We start from the raw sequence: 25,710 nt of genomic DNA on the forward strand, positions 1-25,710 counted from the left end.
CGCTTGCGTGTGAGTGTGCGCTTCCTAGTTGTGGCGCGCTGCAGACAGTCAAAGGGGTTGTTCCCTTTCAATAAAAGTTCATCCCAGCTTGCAGGCTATTAGAAAGCAACAAACCACCCTGTACTCACCCTACCCGGGTCCACCAGAGGGTCTCAGCGCTGCTCTAGGTCTGTGGCATTAGCTGCGACGCTGACGTCACGTCGGCAGCCGATCAGTGAGCTCAGCAGCTCTGAGCAGGGCGATCTGCCTACAAACCCTTTAAGGGAGACAGCAAAAAAGTGAAGAGAAAGGAAAGCACAAAAGGGCCTCTTACTCAGCACTGGACAGGGCAGCCAGACTGCAAAGTAGAAAAGCAGCAAGTGAGAGGCTTGTCTCTGCCTACGGCCACACCACTCTGAACACGCCCGATCTCGTCTGATCTCGGAAGCTAAGCAGAGTCAGGCCTGGTTAGTACTTGGATGGGAGACCGCCTGGGAATACCAGGTGCTGTAGGCTTTTGTTTTTCCTTCCTTCCACCAGCAGGGGTCACTCTCCTCTATGCCTTTTTTCCATTCCCTTTCACAAGGGCACACATGCTTTTTTCATTTGCTTTCACTCTTGCGCTGTTCCATCCTTGCAAAATGCCAGCATCCTTCTCATCACCGTGGGCCTCCAGCATTGTTGCTTATTTACTTTTAATACTAGGCTTCTTTTCAACAGGACCAGCGCCTCCTGCGGGCTTGGAAGCAACCGCCGGCAACCTGCTGGCCAGTTTACAGGTCAAAGCAAGCAGAACACCTTTGCAGGCAACATGAGCCCCTGAAGAGCAGCTCACAGTCACTCACAACCATCTCACCCTCTTCCTTTATTCGCTCCTGGACGTCTCGATCCGCCTCAAGTTGCGGCTCCAGCTGGCTCTTTCTGTCACTTCCCCCCCAGATGAATGGTTTAGCCTGCAGGAGACCCTGCATTGAGCCATTTTTAAAGACACCTGATGCTCAGGCCCTGCTGCGGCGGGTGTTTCACTGCAAAACAAACAACGCCTATAATGGCAGCCCAGCCTTGGCATGGGCCCTACGGAGCCCGCCTCCACATGGTCAGAGTTCTCGCCACCACGCGAGCCTGAGGAAGGCTGGCCAGTCGATGGGCCAAGCAGTGTCTACTGGCCACACCACCCTGGATACGCCCGATCTCGTCTGATCTCGGAAGCAAAGCAGGGCTGGGCTTGGACAGTACTTGGATGGGAGACCTCCTGGGAACACCAGGTGCTGTAGACTGTTTTGATGACATTTTGCCCCCTTGCTCAGCTCAGCTAGTATAGAGCGGTGCCTTGCCAGAGACCGACCTTACATAACCTAGAGGCTGGATGCCCCAAGCCCCACAAGGCCTCTGAGACTGCAGCTAAGGACGCTACCCTGCCGCCTCCTCGCATGCCTCACACCGAGATCCCTGCCGTGGCTAGGAGTGCTCATTGACCCCGCAGCCTGCCTTCTGGAAATGATGGCGTTATAAACATCCCGGACTGTGAAGGGGGCAGATTTTCAGCAGGCGCCCCGGGGATGATTTTTAGAGGCTGGCCGGCCGGCCGGCAGCAGTAATGTCTTTTTCTGCAAAGAAGCTTGTGTAACTAACCCAATCAGATGGCTACCCAGGATCCAAATTCAGGGCTGGGAAGGAGCGGGAGGGAATTGGGGGGTGTTTTCCTGCTGAGGCACAGAAATAATCATAAGAAGAAGAAAAAACAAGAGAGTCTGACGCATGGTGGCGCTGAGCCTGCAGGGGCAAATAGGTGTGGCCACATGCAAGCATATGTGCGTGCTCGCTTGCGTGTGAGTGTGCGCTTCCTAGTTGTGGCGCGCTGCAGACAGTCAAAGGGGTTGTTCCCTTTCAATAAAAGTTCATCCCAGCTTGCAGGCTATTAGTAAGCAACAAACCACCCTGTACTCACCCTACCCGGGTCCACCAGAGGGTCTCAGCGCTGCTCTAGGTCTGTGGCATTAGCTGCGACGCTGACGTCATGTCGGCAGCCGATCAGTAAGCTCAGCAGCTCTGAGCAGGGCGTTCTGCCTACAAACCCTTTAAGGGAGACAGCAAAAAAGTGAAGAGAAAGGAAAGCACAAAAGGGCCTCTTACTCAGCACTGGACAGGGCAGCCAGACTGCAAAGTAGAAAAGCAGCAAGTGAGAGGCCTGTCTCTGCCTACGGCCACACCACTCTGAACACGCCTGATCTCGGAAGCTAAGCAGAGTCAGGCCTGGTTAGTACTTGGATGGGAGACCGCCTGGGAATACCAGGTGCTGTAGGCTTTTGTTTTTCCTTCCTTCCAACAGCAGGGGTCACTCTCCTCTATGCCTTTTTTCCATTCCCTTTCACAAGGGCACACATGCTTTTTTCATTTGCTTTCACTCTTGCGCTGTTCCATCCTTGCAAAATGCCAGCATCCTTCTCATCACCGTGGGCCTCCAGCATTGTTGCTTATTTACTTTTAATACTAGGCTTCTTTTCAACAGGACCAGCACCTCCTGCGGGCTTGGAAGCAACCGCCGGCAACCTGGTGGCCAGTTTACAGGTCAAAGCAAGCAGAACACCTTTGCAGGCAACATGACCCCCCGAAGAGCAGCTCACAGTCACTCACAACCATCTCACCCTCTTCCTTCATTCGCTCCTGGACGTCTCGATCCGCCTCAAGTTGCGGCTCCAGCTGGCTCTTTCTGTCACTTCCCCCCCAGATGAATGGTTTAGCCTGCAGGAGACCCTGCATCGAGCCATTTTTAAAGACACCTGATGCTCAGGCCCTGCTGCGGCGGGTGTTTCACTGCAAAACTAACAACGCCTATAATGGCAGCCCAGCCTTTGCATGGGCCCTTCGGAGCCCGCCTCCACATGGTCAGAGTTCTCGCCACCACGCGAGCCTGAGGAAGGCTGGCCAGTCGATGGGCCAAGCAGTGTCTACTGGCCACACCACCCTGGATACGCCTGATCTTGTCTGATCTTGGAAGCAAAGCAGGGCTGGGCTTGGACAGTACTTGGATGGGAGACCTCCAGGGAACACCAGGTGCTGTAGACCGTTTTGATGACATTTTGCCCCCTTGCTCAGCTCAGCTAGTATAGAGCGGTGCCTTGCCAGAGACCGACCTTACATAACCTAGAGGCTGGATGCCCCAAGCCCCACAAGGCCTCTGAGACTGCAGCTAAGGACGCTACCCTGCCGCCTCCTCGCATGCCTCACACCGAGATCCCTGCCGTGGCAAGGAGTGCTCATTGACCCCGCAGCCTGCCTTCTGGAAATGATGGCGTTATAAACATCCCGGACTGTGAAGGGGGCAGATTTTCAGCAGGCGCCCCGGGGATGATTTTTAGAGGCTGGCCGGCCGGCCGGCCGGCAGCAGTAATGTCTTTTTCTGCAAAGAAGCTTGTGTAACTAACCCAATCAGATGGCTACCCAGGATCCAAATTCAGGGCTGGGAAGGAATTGGGGGGTGTTTTCCTGCTGAGGCACAGAAATAATCATAAGAAGAAGAAAAAACAAGAGAGTCTGACGCATGGTGGCGCTGAGCCTGCAGGGGCAAATAGGTGTGGCCACATGCAAGCATATGTGCGTGCTCGCTTGCGTGTGAGTGTGCGCTTCCTAGTTGTGGCGCGCTGCAGACAGTCAAAGGGGTTGTTCCCTTTCAATAAAAGTTCATCCCAGCTTGCAGGCTATTAGAAAGCAACAAACCACCCTGTACTCACCCTACCCGGGTCCACCAGAGGGTCTCAGCGCTGCTCTAGGTCTGTGGCATTAGCTGCGACGCTGACGTCACGTCGGCAGCCGATCAGTGAGCTCAGCAGCTCTGAGCAGGGCGATCTGCCTACAAACCCTTTAAGGGAGACAGCAAAAAAGTGAAGAGAAAGGAAAGCACAAAAGGGCCTCTTACTCAGCACTGGACAGGGCAGCCAGACTGCAAAGTAGAAAAGCAGCAAGTGAGAGGCTTGTCTCTGCCTACGGCCACACCACTCTGAACACGCCCGATCTCGTCTGATCTCGGAAGCTAAGCAGAGTCAGGCCTGGTTAGTACTTGGATGGGAGACCGCCTGGGAATACCAGGTGCTGTAGGCTTTTGTTTTTCCTTCCTTCCACCAGCAGGGGTCACTCTCCTCTATGCCTTTTTTCCATTCCCTTTCACAAGGGCACACATGCTTTTTTCATTTGCTTTCACTCTTGCGCTGTTCCATCCTTGCAAAATGCCAGCATCCTTCTCATCACCGTGGGCCTCCAGCATTGTTGCTTATTTACTTTTAATACTAGGCTTCTTTTCAACAGGACCAGCGCCTCCTGCGGGCTTGGAAGCAACCGCCGGCAACCTGCTGGCCAGTTTACAGGTCAAAGCAAGCAGAACACCTTTGCAGGCAACATGAGCCCCTGAAGAGCAGCTCACAGTCACTCACAACCATCTCACCCTCTTCCTTTATTCGCTCCTGGACGTCTCGATCCGCCTCAAGTTGCGGCTCCAGCTGGCTCTTTCTGTCACTTCCCCCCCAGATGAATGGTTTAGCCTGCAGGAGACCCTGCATTGAGCCATTTTTAAAGACACCTGATGCTCAGGCCCTGCTGCGGCGGGTGTTTCACTGCAAAACAAACAACGCCTATAATGGCAGCCCAGCCTTGGCATGGGCCCTACGGAGCCCGCCTCCACATGGTCAGAGTTCTCGCCACCACGCGAGCCTGAGGAAGGCTGGCCAGTCGATGGGCCAAGCAGTGTCTACTGGCCACACCACCCTGGATACGCCCGATCTCGTCTGATCTCGGAAGCAAAGCAGGGCTGGGCTTGGACAGTACTTGGATGGGAGACCTCCAGGGAACACCAGGTGCTGTAGACTGTTTTGATGACATTTTGCCCCCTTGCTCAGCTCGGCTAGTATAGAGCGGTGCCTTGCCAGAGACCGACCTTACATAACCTAGAGGCTGGATGCCCCAAGCCCCACAAGGCCTCTGAGACTGCAGCTAAGGACGCTACCCTGCCGCCTCCTCGCATGCCTCACACCGAGATCCCTGCCGTGGCTAGGAGTGCTCATTGACCCTGCAGCCTGCCTTCTGGAAATGATGGCGTTATAAGCATCCCGGACCGTGAAGGGAGTTGATTTTCAGCGGGCGCCCCAACGAAGGATTAGCGTCCGAAACGCGCGTCGGGGTGCTCTGTATCTTGGAGGGACGGACGATTACAGGTACTATTATTGATTTCTCGCATACCCTGTCACTCTGGGTTTACCTCCCTTTGGACACATCAGCCCAGTAGATTGATACACTGCGCATAAGTCCTTTTGTGGTGTTATATACATCTAGGCATATCCAACTACACTTTGTACTTCACATGCCATAACCTCGCATTATTGTTTGTGTGGCCTCCTTATCACCTCACTAGTGTGGACTGTATCATATCGTTGTTTATTTTTCTGCCCTTACATATATTTATTTCAAGCATCACACATCTTTTTTGGATTTTTGGTTTATATAGAGTTACCTTTTATATTCACTCTTTTTTGTATTTTTATACATTAACATATATTTGGTATATGTTGTGTTTTGGGAATTTTTGCAAAAGTTTGCACACCCTTTTCTTTATTTTGATTACAGGATTCAGTATTATGGAGATGTGATTACTATTTGTGTACATATGCACTATGCACTTTTTTCTTTGCGTGGTTGCACATAATAATTACCCCTTTTGGTAATTATTTTCCCTTGGTGTATATATAATGATTGGATAGCTACTTTTTCCTTTATCGGGCTGGTGTATGTCTTATCCTAAGGTTTAACTCCAATCTTATATGGTCCGTCCTGAAATATATATATATTATTTTAGAAATTTTATTCCTTTATATATTTCTTTTCTCCAAGTACAGGCACAGTGTTGGTGCCATTGCCATATATATCTAAATAAAGCCATTTTTTATATACTACTTTGTCCTCATTATTAGGCTGCCGTCACACTAGCAGTATTTGGTCAGTATTTTCCATCAGTATTTGTAAGCCAAAACCAGGAGTGGAACAAATAGAGGAAAAGTATAATTGAAACATATGCACCACTTCTGTATTTATCACCCACTCCTGGTTTTGGCTTACAAATACTGATGGAAAATACTGACCAAATACTGATAGTGTGACGGCAGCCTAAGGCCGGCGTCACACTTGCGAGTTTTACGGACGTAAGAGCGCAGAAACTACGTCCGTAAAACTCGCAAAAAATACGGCACAATTATTCTCTATGCCCCTGCTCCTATCTGCCGTATTAAACTGATCCGTATTATACGGCTTTCTACGGCCGTAGAAAATCGCAGCATGCTGCGTTTGTCACCGTATTGCGCAAATAAAACGTCAATGAAAGTCTATGGAAGCCCCAAAAATACGGATCACACACGGACCAGCAGTGTGACTTGCGAGGAATACGCAGCGGTGTTAGCGAGAAAAGCCGGCAATTCATTGCAGTGTACAGTAAAATCACACTGACAGCTTCCAGTAGAATAGGTAGAATAAATGTGTACACATAGAATAGGTATATATATATATATATATATATATATATATATATATATATATATATATATATATATATATATATATGTCAGTGAGACACATATATGTATATATTAATATTTCATCCAGCGCTGTTAGAGAGAAAAGCCGGTAATTCAATTACCGACTTTTGCTTTCTCCTTCCTAAACCCGACATGATAAGAGAACTGGTTTACATACAGTAAACCATCTCATATCCCCATTTTTTTTGCATATTCCACACTACTAATGTTAGTAGTGTGTATATGCAAAATTTGGCCGTTCTAGCTAATAAATTAAGGGGTTAAATGGCGGAAAAAATTGGCGTGGGCTCCCGCACAATTTTCTCCACCAGAGTAGTAAAGCCAGTGACTGAGGGCAGATATTAATAGCCTGGAGAGGGTCCATGGTTATTGCCCCCCCCCTGGCTAAAAACATCTGCCCCCAGCCACCCCAGAAAAGGCACATCTGGAAGATGCGCCTATTCTGGCACTTGGCCACTCTCTTCCCACTCCCGTGTAGTGGTGGGATATGGGGTAATGAAGGGTTAATGTCACCTTGCTATTGTATAGAGTGTTATTTAAAATATTTAACCTTGTTTTCGTTTGTGTCGTTCAAGTGTTCTCACCTCCCATAAAGGGAAGCATTGTTATATTTATTTGTTCTTTGCATTTCAAAAATTTGCATGTCTTTTGCTAACATGTATTGTTGTTTTTCTTCCCAGTCCAGGAGCACTGGATTTAACCGGGGGGGGGGGGGAGTGCAGCTCCTCAGAGACCTGGTCGTTGCAGTAATGTCGCTCTGCCACTAAGGGGAGTGATGGTACGTCTGATGGCACTAAAGGAGTTCACCTGACCAGGTATCACAGTCACACACTACACTTCACACTCCGGCCACTAGGGGGAGCAAAAGGTTCTATTTATTAGGCCACTCCTCACACTTTGGTAAAACTGGGGGTTGGATAGGAAATTAGTCAGAAGCTGGCTGGGTTTTGTCCAGGCAACATCCAGAGGCAGGGGGTGTTGCGGGGAAGATTCAGAGGGGTCCCTGTCAGGCGTGGGAACCTGGCAGTGACTTAGCGACAAGGACAGATCGTTACAGAGCTGCGCCTGCACTACCTTGCGGCGGCATCTAAAGGAAGGACACAAAGTGAAGTCTATTGTGGAGAAGTGAGAAACGAGATCAAAGCACAAAGGAGAACCAGTAGGAGTTGTGCCCCGAGATCGGCAACATCCTACTGAGGCGCGTAGCCGGTGGCCAGAACGCTGAGGAAGTAACTGACTCCAAGCATTACTTCAAACAGCGGCAGGACAGTTGATTACAGGTTGGCTGTCTAACATACATCACCTAAGAAGACATAGGGGCAAGCGTGGAGAGGGGCGTCTCTAGGGTCTCAGAATAGCTCCGAGCCTTCTCGTCAAATGGGTGCGTCCTAGCCATAACATACTGGGGGACGAAGCAGAACATCAGAATAGAAACGACAGTTGTGAGGACTATCCCGAATGCTCAGCAGGGAAGGACTGCAACACATAGGCGCTAGTTGGTAGGCACTGATTTCCACCTGCAAAGGGAACTCTGGATGTGCCTTCGGACCGGCCGGTCTCAGCCAGCCCTGTAAACAGTGCTCCGGATTGAGGATCCTGAAGTCACCAGTAAAGAGGTAAAGAGACTGCAGCCCTGTGTCCTCGTTATTAACTGCACCTCACACCATCGCCACCTACACTACTGGGAAGCCCTGGGGATATACTTCACCTGTGATAAGGTATACCATCTAGCTGCTATCACATCACCCCCAGCGGACCCCAAGCAGCGTCGGTCACTCTGACCAAATACCACAGGTGGCGTCACAAACACCTAACAACTTTTACCACCCTTTCATTGGGCGCCCCTTAGCAGGGTCACGGACCGGGTCCAGCCACCGTGACAATCCCAGAACTGAAATGACAGAAAAAAGACTCGCACATCCAAACTAGTGTGAATAGGTGCATACCAGGAGCAGCTACCTCCATACATAAATATACAAAAAAGGTTGCACTCTATCGTGCAAAAGCATGTCTAATGTGAAATATATGAAATATGAATAGCAAAATGGCTTTTGAACATTAGGAAAATATTTAAGAGACGCTTTGCACAGAATTTGATATAATCAAATAGTGTGAGCCCATCAACCAATCGTCAAGGTGGTCTCATAAAACTGATGGGTCCCTGATCTCCCTGTCCAAATGTGAACACTTACCGAAGGCCAATGTCTGTATGCCTGGGTGAATGTGGACACCTCTGTTCAGCAAAGCCTACATATGGGTTGACCGGGACCAAGTGTGATGAGATGCAATTAAAAACCATACAGACATTGGCCTTCGGTAAGTGTTCACATTTGGACAGGGAGATCAGGGACCCATCAGTTTTATGAGACCACCTTGACGATTGGTTGATGGGCTCACACTATTTGATTATATCAAATTCTGTGCAAAGCGTCTCTTAAATATTTTCCTAATGTTCAAAAGCCATTTTGCTATTCATATTTCATATATTTCATATTAGACATGCTTTTGCACGATAGAGTGCAACCTTTTTTGTATAATAATAATCCCAGAACTGAGACAGAGAGGACCGGTACCGAGAGAACCTGTGGCCTTGTGTCTGGGGGCGCTCCAGAGCATCATGTGTGGCCATTATACAGTATGGAGCATCATGTGTGGCTATTATACAGTATTGAGCATCATCTGTGGCCATTATACAGTATTGAGCATCATCTGTGGCCATTATACAGTATGGAGCATCATGTGCAGCCATTATACAGTATGGAGCATCATGTGGGGCCATTATACAGTATGGAGCATCATGTGGGGCCATTATACAATATGGAGCACTGTGTGGCCATTATACAGTATGGAGCATCATCTGTGGCCATTATACAGGATGGAACATCATGTGTGTTCATTACACAGTATGGAGCACTGTGTGGCCATTATACAGTATGGAGCACTGTGTGGCCGTTATACAGTATGGAGCATCATGTGCAGCCATTATACAGTATGGAGCATCATGTGGGGCCATTATACAGTATGGAGCATCATGTGGGGCCATTATACAATATGGAGCACTGTGTGGCCATTATACAGTATGGAGCATCATCTGTGGCCATTATACAGGATGGAACATCATGTGTGTTCATTACACAGTATGGAGCACTGTGTGGCCATTATACAGTATGGAGCACTGTGTGGCCGTTATACAGTATGGAGCATCATGTGTGGCCATTTTACAGTATGGAGCATCATCTGTGGCCATTATACAGTATGGAGCATCATGTGGGGCCATTATACAGTATGGAGCATCATGTGCGGTCATTATACAGTATTGAGCATCATGTGCGGTCATTATACAGTATGGAGCATCATGTATGGCCATTATACAGTATGGAGCACTGTGTGGCTATTATACAGTATGGAGCACTGTGTGGCCATTATACAGTATGGAGCACTGTGTGGCCATTATACAGTATGGAGCACTGTGTGGCCATTATACAGTATGGAGCACTGTGGGGCCATTATACAGTATGGAGCACTGTGTGGCCATTATACAGTATGGAGCACTGTGGGGCCATTATACAGTATGGAGCACTGTGTGGCCATTATACAGTATGGAGCACTGTGTGGCCATTATACAGTATGGAGCACTGTGGGGCCATTATACAGTATGGAGCACTGTGTGGCCATTATACAGTATGGAGCACTGTGGGGCCATTATACAGTATGGAGCACTGTGGGGCCATTATACAGTATGGAGCACTGTGTGGCCATTATACAGTATGGAGCACTGTGGGGCCATTATACAGTATGGAGCACTGTGTGGCCATTATACAGTATGGAGCACTGTGGGGCCATTATACAGTATGGAGCACTGTGGCCATATTTTTTTGTTTATAATTATTCTTTATGAACAGTGTGATCAGCAATGCTAAATGGGTGTGGTTGGGATGTGGATATGGGTGTGACTAGTTGTGAATGGGTGTGGTCAGAGGCATGGCCTAAAATTTGCCGCGTTGCGCGCCACATACTTTGTCCCTCTTTCCCGGTATGTCTTAGGGTATGTGCACACGATGCAGATTTGGTGCAGAAAAATCTGCTGCAGTTCTGCACTAAATCTGCATCTCCTGGCAGAATCTGCAGGTGCGTTTTTGATGCGTTTTTTGAGCACAAATCTGCACAAAAAACGCATAAAAAACGCACCTGCAGATTTCTGTTATGGAGGGGTGCAGAAACGCTGCAGAACTGCACAAAAGAAGTGACAGGCACTTCTTTGAAATCTGCAGCGTTTCTGCGCAGATTTTTCTGCACCATGTGCACAGCTTTTTTTTCACATTGATTTACATTGTACTGTGATCACAGTGCAGTTCTGCAGCGTTTCTGCTGCAGAAAAATCTGCTGCAGTTCTGCACTAAGGCTATATTCACACTTTGCGGGTTTTACCGCGGAACCGCCGCGATTTTGATGCTGCGGGTTCGCAGCAGTTTCCATAGCGTTTACAGTAACATGTAAACCCTATGGAAACCGCAAAACGCTGTGCACATGCTGCGGGAAAAACCGCGCGGGAACGCAGCGGTTTACAACCCGCAGCATGTCACTTCTTTGTGCAGAATCGCTGCGATTCTGCACCCATAGGAATACATTGAACCGCTTACTTCCCGCATGGGGCTGTGCCCACGTTGCGGGAAGTAAGCGGATAATGTGCGGTTCCTACCCGGGGTGGAGGAGAGGAGACTCTCCTCCAGGTCCTGGGAACCATATTTGGGGTTAAAAAATAAAAAATCTGGTTATACTCACCCTCTGATGTCCGGAGCTCCTGGGCGCTGCACGCGGCCGTCCGGTCAGAGTTGCTGTGCGACCAGGACCTGCGGTGACGTCGCGGTCACATGACCGTGACGTCACGAAGGGTCCTTCTCCCACAGCATCTTTGGAACCGGACCGCCGGGTGCAGCGCCCAGGAGATCCGGACATCAGAGGGTGAGTATAACCAATTTTTATTATTTTTAACATTACTATTGATGCTGCATATTGCTGCATATGCAGCATCAATAGTATAGGAGGAAACCCGCAGCGGAAAACGCGGAACAAACCGCGATAAATCTGCAGGGAGAACCGCAGTTGTTTTGCCCTGCAGATTTATCAAATCCGCTGCGGGAGAACCCGCAGGGACCCGACGCAAGGTGTGAACATAGCCTAAATCTGCATCGTGTGCACATACCCTTACAGTACAATGTAAATCAATGTGACAAAAAAAAAGCTGTGCACATGGTGCAGAAATATCCGCGCAGAAACGCTGCAGATTTGAAAGAAGTGCATGTCACTTCTTTTGTGCAGTTCTGCAGCGTTTCTGCACCCTCCATAATAGAAATCCATTGGAAAAAAACGCGCAAAAAACGCACCAAAAACGCGCAAATAACGCACCTGCGGATTCTGCCAGGAGATGCAGATTTAGTGCAGATTTTATGCAGAAAATTCTGCACCAAATCTGCATCGTGTGCACACAGCCTTATAGTCTCTAAGCGAATTGACAGCATCATTCTACTGTCCGTTCTGCTTTTCTTATTAGCACAGTGGCGCCCCCTCCAGCACAACTTCTGCACAACTGACACCACAAACATCTACATAGCAGGTCCTGGTTAGTCAGTTTCTCTATAGTCCCAGCACTAGGGTGGTGCGCAGACCGTCACATCACCAGCAGCTTCTGCCGCTTTTACGGAGTCTCTTCTTTCTTCTCAGGTGGAGCGCCAGTGTGTATTTATTTGTATTCTAAATAATAATAATAATAATAGATACGTCTGTCTTTGTGGTGTATGTGTGGCTGCTCCCGTCTTCTTCTAACATGACAAGACACGGGGATAACGAAGCGTTAATGGCCGGGACCGCCCCAGTACTAGGCGGTATTAGCAGAGTGAGCCCAGGAGCCGGCGCATGCGCGGTAAATCAGGAAGCCGGCTCTGTCCCTGGGGCTGGTTCCCTTGTTAAGGCTGTGCCGGTAATAACGCGACTGATTTCCGTCACTGAGATAACGGTGAGTGAAAGGCAAGTCCTGTATGGAATCTGTTCTGGTGACGCCGATAAGGAGTAGAGCTGTACTTGTGCTGCAAGCCTTGTATGTGTGCAAATAAAACCTGGGCCCCTCTGTCTCCCCAGTGACTGGCTGAAGCGCCTGCCCCCCCCCCCCCAGTGACTGGCTGAAGCGCCTGCCCCCCCCCCCCCCCCAGTGACTGTTTTAAGCGCCTGCCCTGCCCCCCATCCCTCTCCAGTGACTGGCTGAAGCGCCTGCCCCCCCCCCCCCAGTGACTGTTTTAAGCGCCTGCCCTGCCCCCCATCCCTCTCCAGTGACTGGATGAAGCGCCTGCCCTCCCCCCTCTCCATTGACTGTATGAAGCGCCTGCCCTCCCCCCTCTCCAGTGACTGGATGAAGCGCCTGCCCTCTCCAGTGACTGGATGAAGCGCCTGCCCTCCCCCCTCTCCAGTGACTGGATGAAGCGCCTGCCCTCCCCCCTCTCCAGTGACTGGATGAAGCGCCTGCCCTCCCCCCTCTCCAGTGACTGGATGAAGCGCCTGCCCTCCCCCCTCTCCAGTGACTGTATGAAGCGCCTGCCCTGCCCCCCCCCCCTCTCCAGTGACTGAATGTACCGCCTGCCCCCCCCCCCCCTCCAGTGACTGGATGAAGCGCCTGCCCTCCCCCCTCTCCAGTGACTGGATGAAGCGCCTGCCCTCTCCAGTGACTGGATGAAGCGCCTGCCCTCTCCAGTGACTGGATGAAGCGCCTGCCCTCTCCAGTGACTGGATGAAGCGCCTGCCCTCTCCAGTGACTGGATGAAGCACCTGCCCCCCCCCCCTCTCCAGTGACTGGATGAAGCGCCTGCCTCCCCCTCTCCAGTGACTGGATGAAGCGCCTGCCCCCCCCCCCCCTCCAGTGACTGGCTGAGGCTCCTGACCCCCTCTCCAGTGACTGGCTGAGGCTCCTGCCCCCCCCCCTTCTTTCCAGTGACTGGATGAAACGCCTGCCCCCCCTCCAGTGACTGGCTGAGGCTCCTGCCTCCCCTCCAGTGACTGGCTGAGGCTCCTGACCCCCTCTCCAGTGACTGGCTGAGGCTCCTGCCCCCCCCCCCCCCCTTTCCAGTGACTGGATGAAATGCCTGCCCCCCCTCCAGTGACTGGCTGAGGCTCCTGACCCCCTCTCCAGTGACTGGCTGAGGCTCCTGCCCCCCCCCCCTTTCCAGTGACTGGATGAAATGCCTGCCCCCCCTCCAGTGACTGGCTGAGGCTCCTGACCCCATCTCCAGTGACTGGCTGAGGCTCCTGACCCCCTCTCCAGTGACTGGCTGAGGCTCCTGCCCCCCCCCCCTTTCCAGTGACTGGATGAAATGCCTGCCCCCCCTCCAGTGACTGGCTGAGGCTCCTGACCCCATCTCCAGTGACTGGCTGAGGCTCCTGACCCCCTCTCCAGTGACTGGCTGAGGCTCCTGACCCCCTCTCCAGTGACTGGCTGAGGCTCCTGACCCCCTCTCCAGTGACTGGCTGAGGCTCCTGACCCCCCCCCCTTTCCAGTGACTGGATGAAACGCCTGCCCCCCCTCTCCAGTGACTGGCTGAAGCGCCTGCCCCCCCCCCTCTCCAGTGACTGGCTGAAGCCCCCCCCCCCTCTCCAGTGATTGGATGAAGCGCCTGCCACCCCCCCCCCCCCCCCTCCAGTGACTGGATGAATCATGTAGGCGCTGTCAAACAGCGGCTTTTAAATGGTTGCGACCAGTGTGTGCCTGTTGATCCGCCATCGCCTACCACAAGCCCTAATGTGGCTTCATCAACCGAAAAAGAACAAGCTTTGAGTCCGGTTAACATTGTTATGGCGGCGCCCGGCCACAGTACTGGAAGTGCGGCACTGGGGAACAAATGACTCCTCCTTTCAGGGTGGGACAGAGGCTGCGGCAGTGACCGCACTCTCTGCCCTCTAATTACATCTCCTTTGGGTATCCCAGCATGCACTGGGATTCTCAAAGCATCAAATAGCAAGTTTTAAAAAAAGTAACATATATATATAAAGTGGTTTGAGTAGGGAGATTTTAATGAAAGTACATTAGAAGAGCAATTAGATTATTACATTAAAATGAAACTTAGGATTACCGTAAATCAGTGTTAGTTTCGGAGCACTCCTTGTTTGTGTGAGAAGCTTAAAGCGGTTCTATTACTTCTCAGCGGTTCTATTACTTCTCAGCGGTTCTATTACTTCTCAGCGGTTCTATTACTTCTCAGCGGTTCTATTACTTCTCAGCGGTTCTATTACTTCTCAGCGGTTCTATTACTTCTCAGTGCTTCTATTACTTCTCAGCGCTTCTATTACTTCTCAGCGGTTCTATTACTGCTCAGCAGTTCTATTACTTCTCTGCGGTTCTATTACTTCTCAGCAGTTCTATTACTTATCAGCGCTTCTATTACTTCTAAGCGCTTCTATTACTTCTCAGCGCTTCTATTACTTCTCTGCGCTTCTATTACTTCTCTGCGCTTCTATTACTTCTCTGCGCTTCTATTACTTCTCTGCGCTTCTATTACTTCTCAGCCTTTTGCTCTAACGAATGGCAGCCCTCTAAAATAACTTGGCATTACTTAGCGCTCCAAACTTTGCCATTCCTGTGGTCTTATGGAAGGAATAACATCCTATCACTTCAGGCACTTCACCCAAGTACTGAAAAACCCATTATCGACAAATGTTTAGGACTCAACAGCGCAATTCCAATATTTTTTTTTTATCTAGGTCAAAATGGCAGAATGGCAAGAGTGTATGGAGTTTGCTGTCCTAGTGGCAAGAAAAGCCGGAGCGGTATGTATCCAAGAACGTCATTAGAATTAGTTTTTCCTTTAGTTGTCTACATTGCGCTATAACAGTGCCCCCCAACTCCTGTCCACCAGGCCCACCCACAGGTCATGTATTCAGACTTTCCTCAGTATTGTGTAGGGGATTGGGCAATGTGAAGGAAATCTGGGGAGCACTGCTATAAGAATGGTGGGTCCAATGCTTTGCAGGTGGTGTGTGCAGCACTGAAAGAGGACGTTTCTGTGATGGTGAAGAGCTCACCGGCAGATCTAGTGACGGCTACAGATCAGAAAGTTGAAGAGATGATCATCTCCTCCATCCGAGAGAAATATCCGTCTCACAGGCAAGGCTATATATAGTTATTGAATAATTTTGTCGAGCTTATGCGCCTGATTTATCAAAGCTTTCACCCTAGAATTCTGACATGAAAGCTTTTGAAAAATCGCAAAGTTTAGGCACAACTCCTACTTACACCTAATTTTTGCAACTGTTGGTGTGTTCATTAGTTTCTCCACTAAAATGGTTGGGACTGGCCGGGGGGCGTGGAGACCACTGCTCATCAAATTCGTGAAGAGCAGTGGCATTCGCTGTGCCACAAATGTTACTCCTGTAGGGACTGGAGTAGGATTTCTGGCGAGGCGCACACACAGGTGTGCGCCACTCTTACGGCACTCCTGATCCCATGCCTCTCCTTGAATCGGGAGCGTCTGACTCCAGCATGCCCCATGATAAGACCAGCGTGAATCGGGCCTTATAGATCCATTTGCGAAGATTAGAAAATATCTGCAGAATTTCTTAAAAGTGTAGCTTTAAAATGTGCACTATTTCTATTGTGCAAACTTTACTGTTGGTCAGTCTGTAACAAGTGCATTAAAGGGGTCTCCCAAAACTGGAAAATTGATAGGATAGCGTTAAAGGGATATTCCATAAATCACAATGTGGTCTTGTAATAATGTACACATCTACTAATTTTTGTGCAAATATAACCCATATTAAATCGGCCCCGTTTAGCACCTATCACCGCCCCTCCAAGCTCTGTTTTCCCTCCTGTTGCTATTGAAACTCTCCTATGGTAGTACAAATGGCCCTGGTGTGATATGTGCAGTCTCTCAGTTGGCATCCTTCCATCATAGCTCTGCCCTGTTATAGAGTGTTTAATGTGAGGGGCGACCACAGAAAGCCCTGGAGCCTCCTTCATTTTCGAGCAGAGCTCATGGCAGGAAGCAGCGGTAACATAGTAACATAGTAAGATAGTTAGTAAGGCCGAAAAAAGACATTTGTCCATCCAGTTCAGCCTATATTCCATCATAATAAATCCCCAGATCTACGTCCTTCTACAGAACCTAATAATTGTATGATACAATATTGTTCTGCTCCAGGAAGACATCCAGGCCTCTCTTGAACCCCTCGACTGAGTTCGCCATCACCACCTCCTCAGGCAAGCAATTCCAGATTCTCACTGCCCTAACAGTAAAGAATCCTCTTCTATGTTGGTGGAAAAACCTTCTCTCCTCCAGACGCAAAGAATGCCCCCTTGTGCCCGTCACCTTCCTTAGTATAAACAGATCCTCAGCGAGATATTTGTATTGTCCCCTTATATACTTATACATGGTTATTAGATCGCCCCTCAGTCGTCTTTTTTCTAGACTAAATAATCCTAATTTCGCTAATCTATCTGGGTATTGTAGTTCTCCCATCCCCTTTATTAATTTTGTTGCCCTCCTTTGTACTCTCTCTAGTTCCATTATATCCTTCCTGAGCACCGGTGCCCAAAACTGGACACAGTACTCCATGTGCGGTCTAACTAGGGATTTGTACAGAGGCAGTATAATGCTCTCATCATGTGTATCCAGACCTCTTTTAATGCACCCCATGATGTGTTCTACAGGATGAGGCTGTATACAGGGGGAGAAGAAGAGGGACTGAGAGTTGGGCCCCACTGATTTTCACATGGATTGCCTATATGTAAGAGAGGCCATGTTTATTTTATGGCTCTCTACATCAGTCACCTGGCTCAGATATATCCAGTTCTATACCCCCTAAATATTTAGTTCTCTTTTCTTTTGTGAAGTCTGGATTATTGGAAAACCTTATTCTGCCTGGCAGGTTTCCTAGCTGTGTCTGCAGTTACTTGCAATGTCACTGCTATGTATTTGGAAGGTCAAAGAGCACTTGCTGTACCTGACCATCCCGCCCTGAAATTATGGTGCACGACACGTGTCTGAAATATTTCCTTTATCTGTTCCAGTTTTATTGGCGAGGAATCCGTGGCTGCAGGTCAGGGGAGCACTTTGACGGACAACCCAACGTGGATTATCGATCCCATTGATGGCACCACTAATTTTGTTCACAGGTACATTTGTGAATTAGGGCACAGTTTAAGAGCCTATAGGTATGGGTTAGGGAACTAATCACCTGTAAGTTAACCCCTTAGCGACCACTGATTTGTCTTTTTAACAGCATCAGTTAAGGGTGCTTATTCCTCAGCACCACTTTTTAACGGCGTTGAGAAATAAAGGTATAGCGCCCCCCCCTGCGTCGGAAAATCTCCAGGGTCTCTGTTACCGGGGGTAGCTGAGACCCTGGAGAACATGATTTGTCAGTTTACACTGTCCCCAGTGTTGCGATTGCCCCTATTCACGGAATAATGGCGACCGCAGGAAAAAAGAAATGGTTTTCCATTTATTTCTCCTCTGATGTGATCCCCAAACGCTTTGATTCCAGCCAATTTTGCGTTCAAAAAGTCAAATGGTGCCCACTCCCTTCTGAACCATGACATGTGCCAAAACAGTGGCTTTCCCCCCCCCACATACAACAAATACCCTTGTGAAAATAAGTTAGGTTCCAAAGTAAATTTGTTGTGAAAAAAGTAAAATGTAAATTTTACACGTGATGCCCGGCACCCAGTCAGCGCTGGTGTCGCTGTCTTCGCCTCCTGTCGAAATGAATTGGATGTCTGAGATCAGCTGCAGCCTGGATTTCCCCTTCATGATCAGTTTGTGCGGAGACGGTGACTCCAGCGCTGATTGGGCGCCGGGCATCACATGTCAGTTCACGGCAGCACAACCCTGGGATCGTGAGTGCAGACACCGCTGGAACGGAGCCGGCGCAGGAGGGGAGTATAGTTTTTTCATTTTGTCAAGGCTAAGCATTTAGTTTACGAAGGGATTGTCCTAGTAGTGGACAACCCCTTTAAGAGAGTTACTTAAAGGGAATGTCTCACTAGGTTTGTTTTACTCTATGTAAGCCAGTATAAAGAACAGTTCCTTCTTCCAGCATCGTCTCTTTGCTTTGTCTTGGAGTCATTGCCACACAATCATCCATTATAAGGTGCAGCACAAGTCAAGCGTAGGGTCCTACTAGCCTTCTTCATTTACTCTGCATCAAAAGGTGTCAGTCACCAGAAGGTAGAGCCGCAGCCCGTGCCTAAAGCAGACTACACCGCTCCGCCTACACGGTGTAAGGTGTAAGATAGCGCTTACTGCATGTGTTTGAGGACACTCGCTTAGCAACGGGATTAAGGCACATGGGCACGTTTTTTTCACAAAACAGTCTATGCGGTTTATTTAGGCATCATAAACCGCCATGCTATACATCGCACACACATAGTTCATAGTACACGGCTTCAATCACTTTTCAGACACTACACCCGCCAGTACTCCTCTGACTAGCTCCCAGGGGTGTCCGTGCGCCACATCAATGTCTCTACTCCCATAGCACGACATTAAGTTGCAGTCTCTAAGCACGCCGGACCTCACTTCATCCAGTTACTGTCGGAGACCACACAGTTCATTAACTTCCATGGAACATCATAGGCACTAACAGTCTGTTCCACTGGCAGATACTCATCTGCCCATATCCCCCTTTATCTGGAGTTACGTTACAAGAGCTCCTGCTCCACATGCTGACTCCTCGTCAGTCCTCTCTCCCAGGGAAGCTGCCTAACTGGGATCACCGTCCTGGACAATGACTTGCTCACCAAGCCACCCGACAGTTCCAGACCCACCGAATGACGGTAGCTTCCCCAACACCGTAGCCGTCAAAGGCTCTGCAGGACCATGGCCTCACCCTGTGCTCTTCAGGAATCCAGCCCTACTCCCGGGACATTCCAACACAGAGGCCAACCAGGACCTCACACTCTGATCCTTCAGGTCCATACACTCTGACCATGTGACCAGACCTCAGGCACATTATATCACTGTAGCCACCCCCATAGGTGGGAGGTGTGTGTGGTTAGCCAGTCCCGCCCAGCTCTCTGACTATCTCTGTAAGCCTCCCTTTACAATTACACAAAGACTTGTGGGACTACAGGTCCCATAACAACCACATGACTGGCTTACAGCGCAGAGGTTCTCCTCTACGACACATACCAGCCATTCAGTCACCGTCTCATTATCACAGTTACGGCTGTGACTGCCATATACTCCCATGGCCTCAATACGCCTCCGTGCCTATTCTAAGGAGAACATACAGTGCCCCCTAGCTGCAACAGGGGTCACTGCTTCACAACGGCCATTGAATGTTAATAAGTAATTATGTGCACCCCATAGTCCCAATAAAGACTGTGGCTCAGAGAAACGTCCGCATTCTCCAAATATGTATATTCTACTTAAATATGACTGTCAAAGGAAAAATAACTTGCACCAAAGTAGTTTTTATTCCCCCCCCATCAAACATTTATTTATAAAGCATACGTCTTTGGGGCTGTATGTATACCATCCCATTGAATACAGAGCATCATTTTTAGTGTAGAGTAAGTGTTTTGCAAAAAATAAGGACATGGCAGATTTTTTTTTTTTTTAGAAATCCATCAACAACAAAAATGAATATACCATATTTTTCAGACTATAAGACGCATCCCAGGTTTAGAGAGCAGAAAATAGGAAAAACATTTTTCCTATTAATGAAAAAGTCCCTGGTGGTGTAAAGTGGAGGAGTCATTATCACTAATTTTTAATGTAGCAGGGTAGAATATGGATGTAATATAAATCTATGGTTAGTGTCTCTGCAGGGTATACTATACACCCTCAGCTCTGCTACGTGCACTTACAGACAAAGCAAAATGCACATGTTCACTGGCAGCAATTGAAACTGCAGATCCGTTCCAGAAACACACGGGTTGGTCCAAGATTTCTACTAGAGATTCCACAGAAAATATAGATCACATTCTTCCACTATATACGGTATTTACTGTGTGAATGAGCATAGTCACATGACAGTAGATTCCCTCATGCAAGAGAATCTGATCGATTATGCTAATGGTACTTTGATTACAGTTTGAGCCAAGTATCGTCATAGTGTGATTCGATTCTCTCGTCCGAAAGAATCATAGAGCAGGTGAGAAAATGAAGAACAAGATTTTTCATCTTTTCCATTGTGTGTGTGTCTGCAGAAATTGGACTGCACTTTGATGACATCCAACTGCAGTCCGATGTTTTCCATGCATCCATCACGATGAGATCCAATTTCTGAGTTAAATCGCAGTAAATAAGAAAACCATTTACAACCATTATAAACTAATAGAAAACTTATTGAAGACAAAAGCCTACATAATGACCTAGATAGAAATACTACACTATCTAAAATGGCTGAGCCTCACTGTCTAGCTGTAACAATGGCTTTTATTTTTCATTTGGGAAGCATGCACATTTCTAAATTTGTGTGCAAGAATATTAAACATACACTATATTTTATTACCATATATTATATATGCACCTACTGCTCAGAAAAATAAAGGGAACACTTAAACACAATGTAACTCCAAGTCAATCACACTTCTGTGAAATCCACCTATTCAGTTATGAAGCAACACTGATTCATCCATTTTTCCTGCTGTTGTGCAAATGGAACAGACAGCATTTAGAAATTATATTCAATTAGCAAGCCAACCTTTTTGACAGCTGTTTTGATCATTTTTGCATTTTGTCATTGCTCTCACCCCTAGAGGTGCTGTACAGTAGCATGAGGCGGTTTCTACAACCCACACAAGTGGCTCAGGTAGTGAAGCACATCCAGGATGGCACATCAATGCGAGCTGTAGCAAGAAGGGTAGCTGTCTGTCAGCACAGTGGCGAGAGCATGGAGCAGATACAAGGAGACAGGCCAGTACACCAGGAGAGGTGGAGAGGGTTGTAGGAGAGCAACAACCCAGCAGTAGGATCGGTACCACCTCCTTTATGCAAGTAGGACCAAGAGGAGCACTGCCAGGGTCCTGCAAAACGACCTCCAGCAGGCCGCAGGCCACTAACATCCATGTGTCTGCTCAAACGGTCAGAAACGGACTCCATTAGGGTGGTATGAGGGCCCAACATCCACAAATGGGTGATGTTCTTACAGTCCAACACCATGCAGGGCGATTGACATTTGCCAGAGAACGTCAAGATTGGCAGATTCGACATTGGTGCCCTGGACTTTTCACTGATGACAGCAGGTTCACACTGAGCACATATGCCTGATGTAGCACAGTTTGGAGACCCAGTGGAGAACATTCTGCTGCCTGCAACATCCTCCAGCATGACTGGTTTGGCAGTGGGTCAGTAATGGTGTGGGGAGGTATTTTTTTGGAGCGCCACACAGCCCTCCATGTGCTCGCCAGCGTTACCCTTACTGCCATTAGGTACCGGGATAAAATCCTCAGACCCCTTGTGAGACCAGATGCAGTGGGCCCAGGGTTTCTTCTGCTGCATGACAATGCTACGCCTTATGAGGCTGGAATGTGTCAACAGTTCCTGCATTATGAATACATTGATGCTATGGACTGGCCCGCCCGTTTCACAGACTTGAATCTAATCTAGCACCTGTAGGACATCATGTCACGTTCCATCCACCAACGCCACGTTGCACCACCGATGGTCCAGGAGTTGGCTTGACGCTTTAATCAAGGAGAACATTCGCCGTCTCAGCCGGACCATGCCCAGGCATTGTAGGGAGGTCAAACAGGCTTGTGGAGGCCTCACACACACTACTGAGCATCATTTCCTTGTCTTGAGGGATTTCCACTGAAGTTGGATCAACCTGTAATTTGAATTTGAGTATCGTTCCAAATCCAGACCTCCATGGGATAATAATTTTGATTTACATTGATTATTTTTATGTTTTATCGTTCTCAACACATTCCACTATGTAATGAATAAAGATTTGCAACTGGAATATTTCACGCAGTGAAATCTAGGATGTGTGATTTTAGTATCTTGGGTACACTTCAACTGTGAGAGACAGAATCTAAAAATAAACAGAAAATCGCATTGTATGATTTTTGCATAACTAATTTGCATTTTATTGTATTTATGGTATAAAAGACACCTGTCCACACACTCAATCAACCATACTCCAGTCTCTCCACCAAGACCAAAGAGCTGTCTAAGGACACCAGAGTCAAAATTGTGGGCCTGCAAAAGGTCGGGATGGGCTACAGGACAATAATCAAGCAGCTTGGTGAGAAGGCAACAGCTGTTGGCGCAATTATTGAAAAATGTTAAGAAACACAAATGGCTGTCAATCTTCCTTGGGCTGGGGCTCCATGCAAGATCTTGCCTCATGAGGTAAGGATGATTCTAAAAAAGTGTAGGATTCAGCCTAGAACTACACAGGAGCACCTGTTCAGTGACCTGAAGAGAACTGGGACTACAGTCTCAAACCTTACCATTAGGAACACAATATGCCGTCATGGATTACAATCCTGCAGGGCACACACGTTCCCCTTGCTCACTCCAGCACATGTCCAGGTCCGTTTGAAGTTCTCCAGTGACCACCTGGATGAACCAGAGGATGCATGGGAGAAGGTCATGTGGTCAGATGAGACCAAAATCAACTCCACTCGCCGTGTTTTGAGGAAGAAGGATGAGTACAACTCCCAAGTACACCCTCCACACCGTGAAGCATGGTGGAGGAAATGTCATACTTTAGGGGTGCTTTTCTGCAAAGATGACCGGATGACTGCACCATATTGAAGGGAGGGTGGATGGGGTCATGTATTGTGAGATTTGGCCAACAACCTTGAAGATGGGTCATGGCTGGGTCTTCCAGCATGACAGTCACCCGAAACACACAGCCAGGGCAACTAAGGCGTGTCTCCATAAGAAGCATTTCAAGGTCCTGCAGTGGCCTAGTCAGTCTCCAGACCTGAACCCAATAAAAAATTTTTGGAGGGAGCTGAAACTCAAATGTTGCAAAGCGACAGCCCCAAAACTTGAAAGATACGGAGGAAAGGGCCAAAATCCCTGCTGCAGAGTGTGCAAACTTGGTCAAGGACTAAAGGAAACATCTGACCTCTGTAATTGCAAGCAAAGGTTTCTGTATCAAATATTAAGCTCTATTTTTTTATTGTGTCAAATACTTTTTTGCATGCAATAAAATGCAAATTAATTACATAGAAATCATAGATGTACCGATCACATAAATCAGTGTCAGAGAACAGGAGAGAGCAAAGATCCCCTTTGTGGTTGGGAAGGACACCTTGGTAGCATTCTCCTCTGTACACACTTTTTATCCAGAGTTTTTCATGTAAGAAATGGAATGGACAATAGAAAAATACAAAATTGCTAAGTCATTAAAACCCAAAATACCATGGTCCTCAAGAATTTAATTGAATCCAGCTCCCTGGATGTTACTGGTATGGACTATATTGTGGTTTGGTGCATCTGTATACATTGTGACACACTGTATTAATGGTTCCATTTGTTCTCGTTTGTCAAGGTTTCCCTTTGTGGCTGTATCAATCGGTTTCACAGTGAATAAGCAGGTGAGTTGATTTGGTAACTTCAAAGCTTTTTTTTTTTTTTTTTTTTACTTCCAATGTCATCTTGGTTTAGAATCCCCAGTGCATGCTGGGTTACTTTAACAGAACCTCATCAGAAGTCCGGGGCTGTGGTTACTGTCACAGCTTTTTTTCTCCACACTGAATCGTCATCAGTGACATCTGTTTCAGGGACTAGTTTAGTCCTTGCTCTGTTGAGTATGTGCTGATCGTCAATTCTGTCATATGCTCAGTATGTACTCCTTGCTCTATATTTGATTGCACACTGACAGTGCGCTCCCTCTTTGGCTCTATATAGAAGTGATGAGCCGGAAAGAGAGCGCACTGTCAGTGCACCTTGTAAAGGAGAGACGCTGGCAATCAGAATAGAGACCAGGCCAACCCCTGAAACAGATGTAATTATGTCCCTTTTCAGGGCGGTGATGTCTCTTTCAGGGGTGAGTGCTCTCTTGCCTGCTCGTCACTTCTCCCTCCCCCAACCTCTCCAATATTCTTTAAAGGGAACCTGTCACCCCCAGAATGGAAGAATGGAAGTTGAGCTAAGCCTACCGGCATCAGGCTTATCTACAGCATTCTGTAATGGTTTTGTAAATTTTGTTGTAAAAATGAGAAATCGCTTGTCAACTTTTAACCCTTATAACTTCCTAACAAAAAAAATTTTGTTTCCAGAATTGTGCTGATGTAAGGTACACATGTGGGAAATGTTATTTTTATCGGTCGTCCATGACAGCACCACAGAGACAGGGGATCCGCCCTACAGGAACAGGAAACCTACAGATACATAAGGGCGGCACCTCTCCCGTGCATCAGTTAGATTCCTGTTCCTGGAGGACAGGTTGCCCTACAGATATCTGTACTTCATCTGGAGATACCCAGGCCGGCTGTCCGACACAGGTAGCGAGGGGGTCTCCTACCTCGGTCAGTGCGGGTCCCTGGAAGCGCCACGGTGGGTCCAGGGTAGGGCTCCACGGCAGTGAGTGGAGCGGAGTCCGGAGGATGTCCGTCTCCGGTTGCAAGCGACAGTGGTGAGTATTACCCACCGAATCCCCACCCCATCCCCCCGTGTCCGTCCAGTTTCCTCGGTGCCTCAACAAACAGCCCTGCGTCCCGTCAGTCATCCTGTCCGGGGCACGTGGCGGGGTCGGCCGGCCGGCGGCGCCGTGCCACAGCCTCCCTGCGCGTCCTGTTGTGGATTCTGTTTTTGGGCTCCCTCTGGTGGTTACAGATGGTACTGGGTGACTTTGTTCTCTGCGGTCTCTGGTGTCCACCTGTTCTATCAGGATATGGGAGTTTCCTATTTAACCTGGCTTTCTTGTCATTTCCTCGCCAGCTATCAATGTAATCAGTGTGTCTTGTTACCTCTGCTTCCCGCTTCTGTATTCTTCAGGACAAGCTAAGTTTTTGATTTTCCTGTTCCACGTTTTGCTTAATTTTAGTCTTAGTCCAGCTTGCAGATATGTGATTCCTTTTTGCTGGTTGCTCTAGTGGGCTGATATTACTCCTCATGTTCCATGAGTTGGAACATGAGTTCAAGTAATTTCAGGATGGTTTTTTGTAGGGTTTTTCGCTGACCGCGCAGTTCACTTTTGTATCCTCTGC

At 48.3% G+C, this 25,710-nt stretch overlaps 1 protein-coding gene, 4 non-coding genes and 2 pseudogenes across 6 annotated transcripts in view; all 7 read left to right on the forward strand.

The window, feature by feature from the left end:
- The first annotated feature begins 376 nt into the window (after positions 1-376).
- On the forward strand, positions 377-495 carry LOC138643884 (5S ribosomal RNA). Its single transcript, XR_011314394.1, has one exon. It is a non-coding gene; the product is annotated as a 5S ribosomal RNA (ribosomal RNA).
- Positions 496-1,136: 641 nt separating this feature from the next.
- LOC138643959 (5S ribosomal RNA) lies at positions 1,137-1,256 on the forward strand. Its single transcript, XR_011314466.1, has one exon. It is a non-coding gene; the product is annotated as a 5S ribosomal RNA (ribosomal RNA).
- A 919-nt stretch (positions 1,257-2,175) lies between these two features.
- On the forward strand, positions 2,176-2,284 carry LOC138644121 (5S ribosomal RNA; annotated as a pseudogene).
- Positions 2,285-2,925: 641 nt separating this feature from the next.
- On the forward strand, positions 2,926-3,045 carry LOC138644129 (5S ribosomal RNA; annotated as a pseudogene).
- A 913-nt stretch (positions 3,046-3,958) lies between these two features.
- Positions 3,959-4,077, forward strand: LOC138643885 (5S ribosomal RNA). Its single transcript, XR_011314395.1, has one exon. It is a non-coding gene; the product is annotated as a 5S ribosomal RNA (ribosomal RNA).
- A 641-nt stretch (positions 4,078-4,718) lies between these two features.
- LOC138644036 (5S ribosomal RNA) lies at positions 4,719-4,838 on the forward strand. The gene has a single exon (XR_011314539.1). It is a non-coding gene; the product is annotated as a 5S ribosomal RNA (ribosomal RNA).
- A 7,625-nt stretch (positions 4,839-12,463) lies between these two features.
- The window catches only part of IMPA1 (inositol monophosphatase 1), a 42,146-nt gene continuing 28,899 nt past the window's right edge, over positions 12,464-25,710 (forward strand). Inside the window, exons 1-5 of one of the 2 annotated variants that reach the window (XM_069731562.1) lie at positions 12,464-12,578; positions 15,297-15,362; positions 15,566-15,699; positions 17,605-17,709; positions 24,051-24,096. In XM_069731562.1, the coding sequence (XP_069587663.1) occupies positions 15,303-15,362; positions 15,566-15,699; positions 17,605-17,709; positions 24,051-24,096 (345 nt within the window). In that variant the 5' untranslated portion in view covers positions 12,464-12,578; positions 15,297-15,302. The remainder of the gene's footprint in view (positions 12,579-15,296; positions 15,363-15,565; positions 15,700-17,604; positions 17,710-24,050; positions 24,097-25,710) is intronic. The other variant, XM_069731563.1, reaches the window with a different exon arrangement.

The sequence above is a fragment of the Ranitomeya imitator genome, chromosome 6 (genome assembly GCF_032444005.1).
Source record: "Ranitomeya imitator isolate aRanImi1 chromosome 6, aRanImi1.pri, whole genome shotgun sequence".
Classification (NCBI taxonomy): domain Eukaryota; kingdom Metazoa; phylum Chordata; class Amphibia; order Anura; family Dendrobatidae; genus Ranitomeya; species Ranitomeya imitator.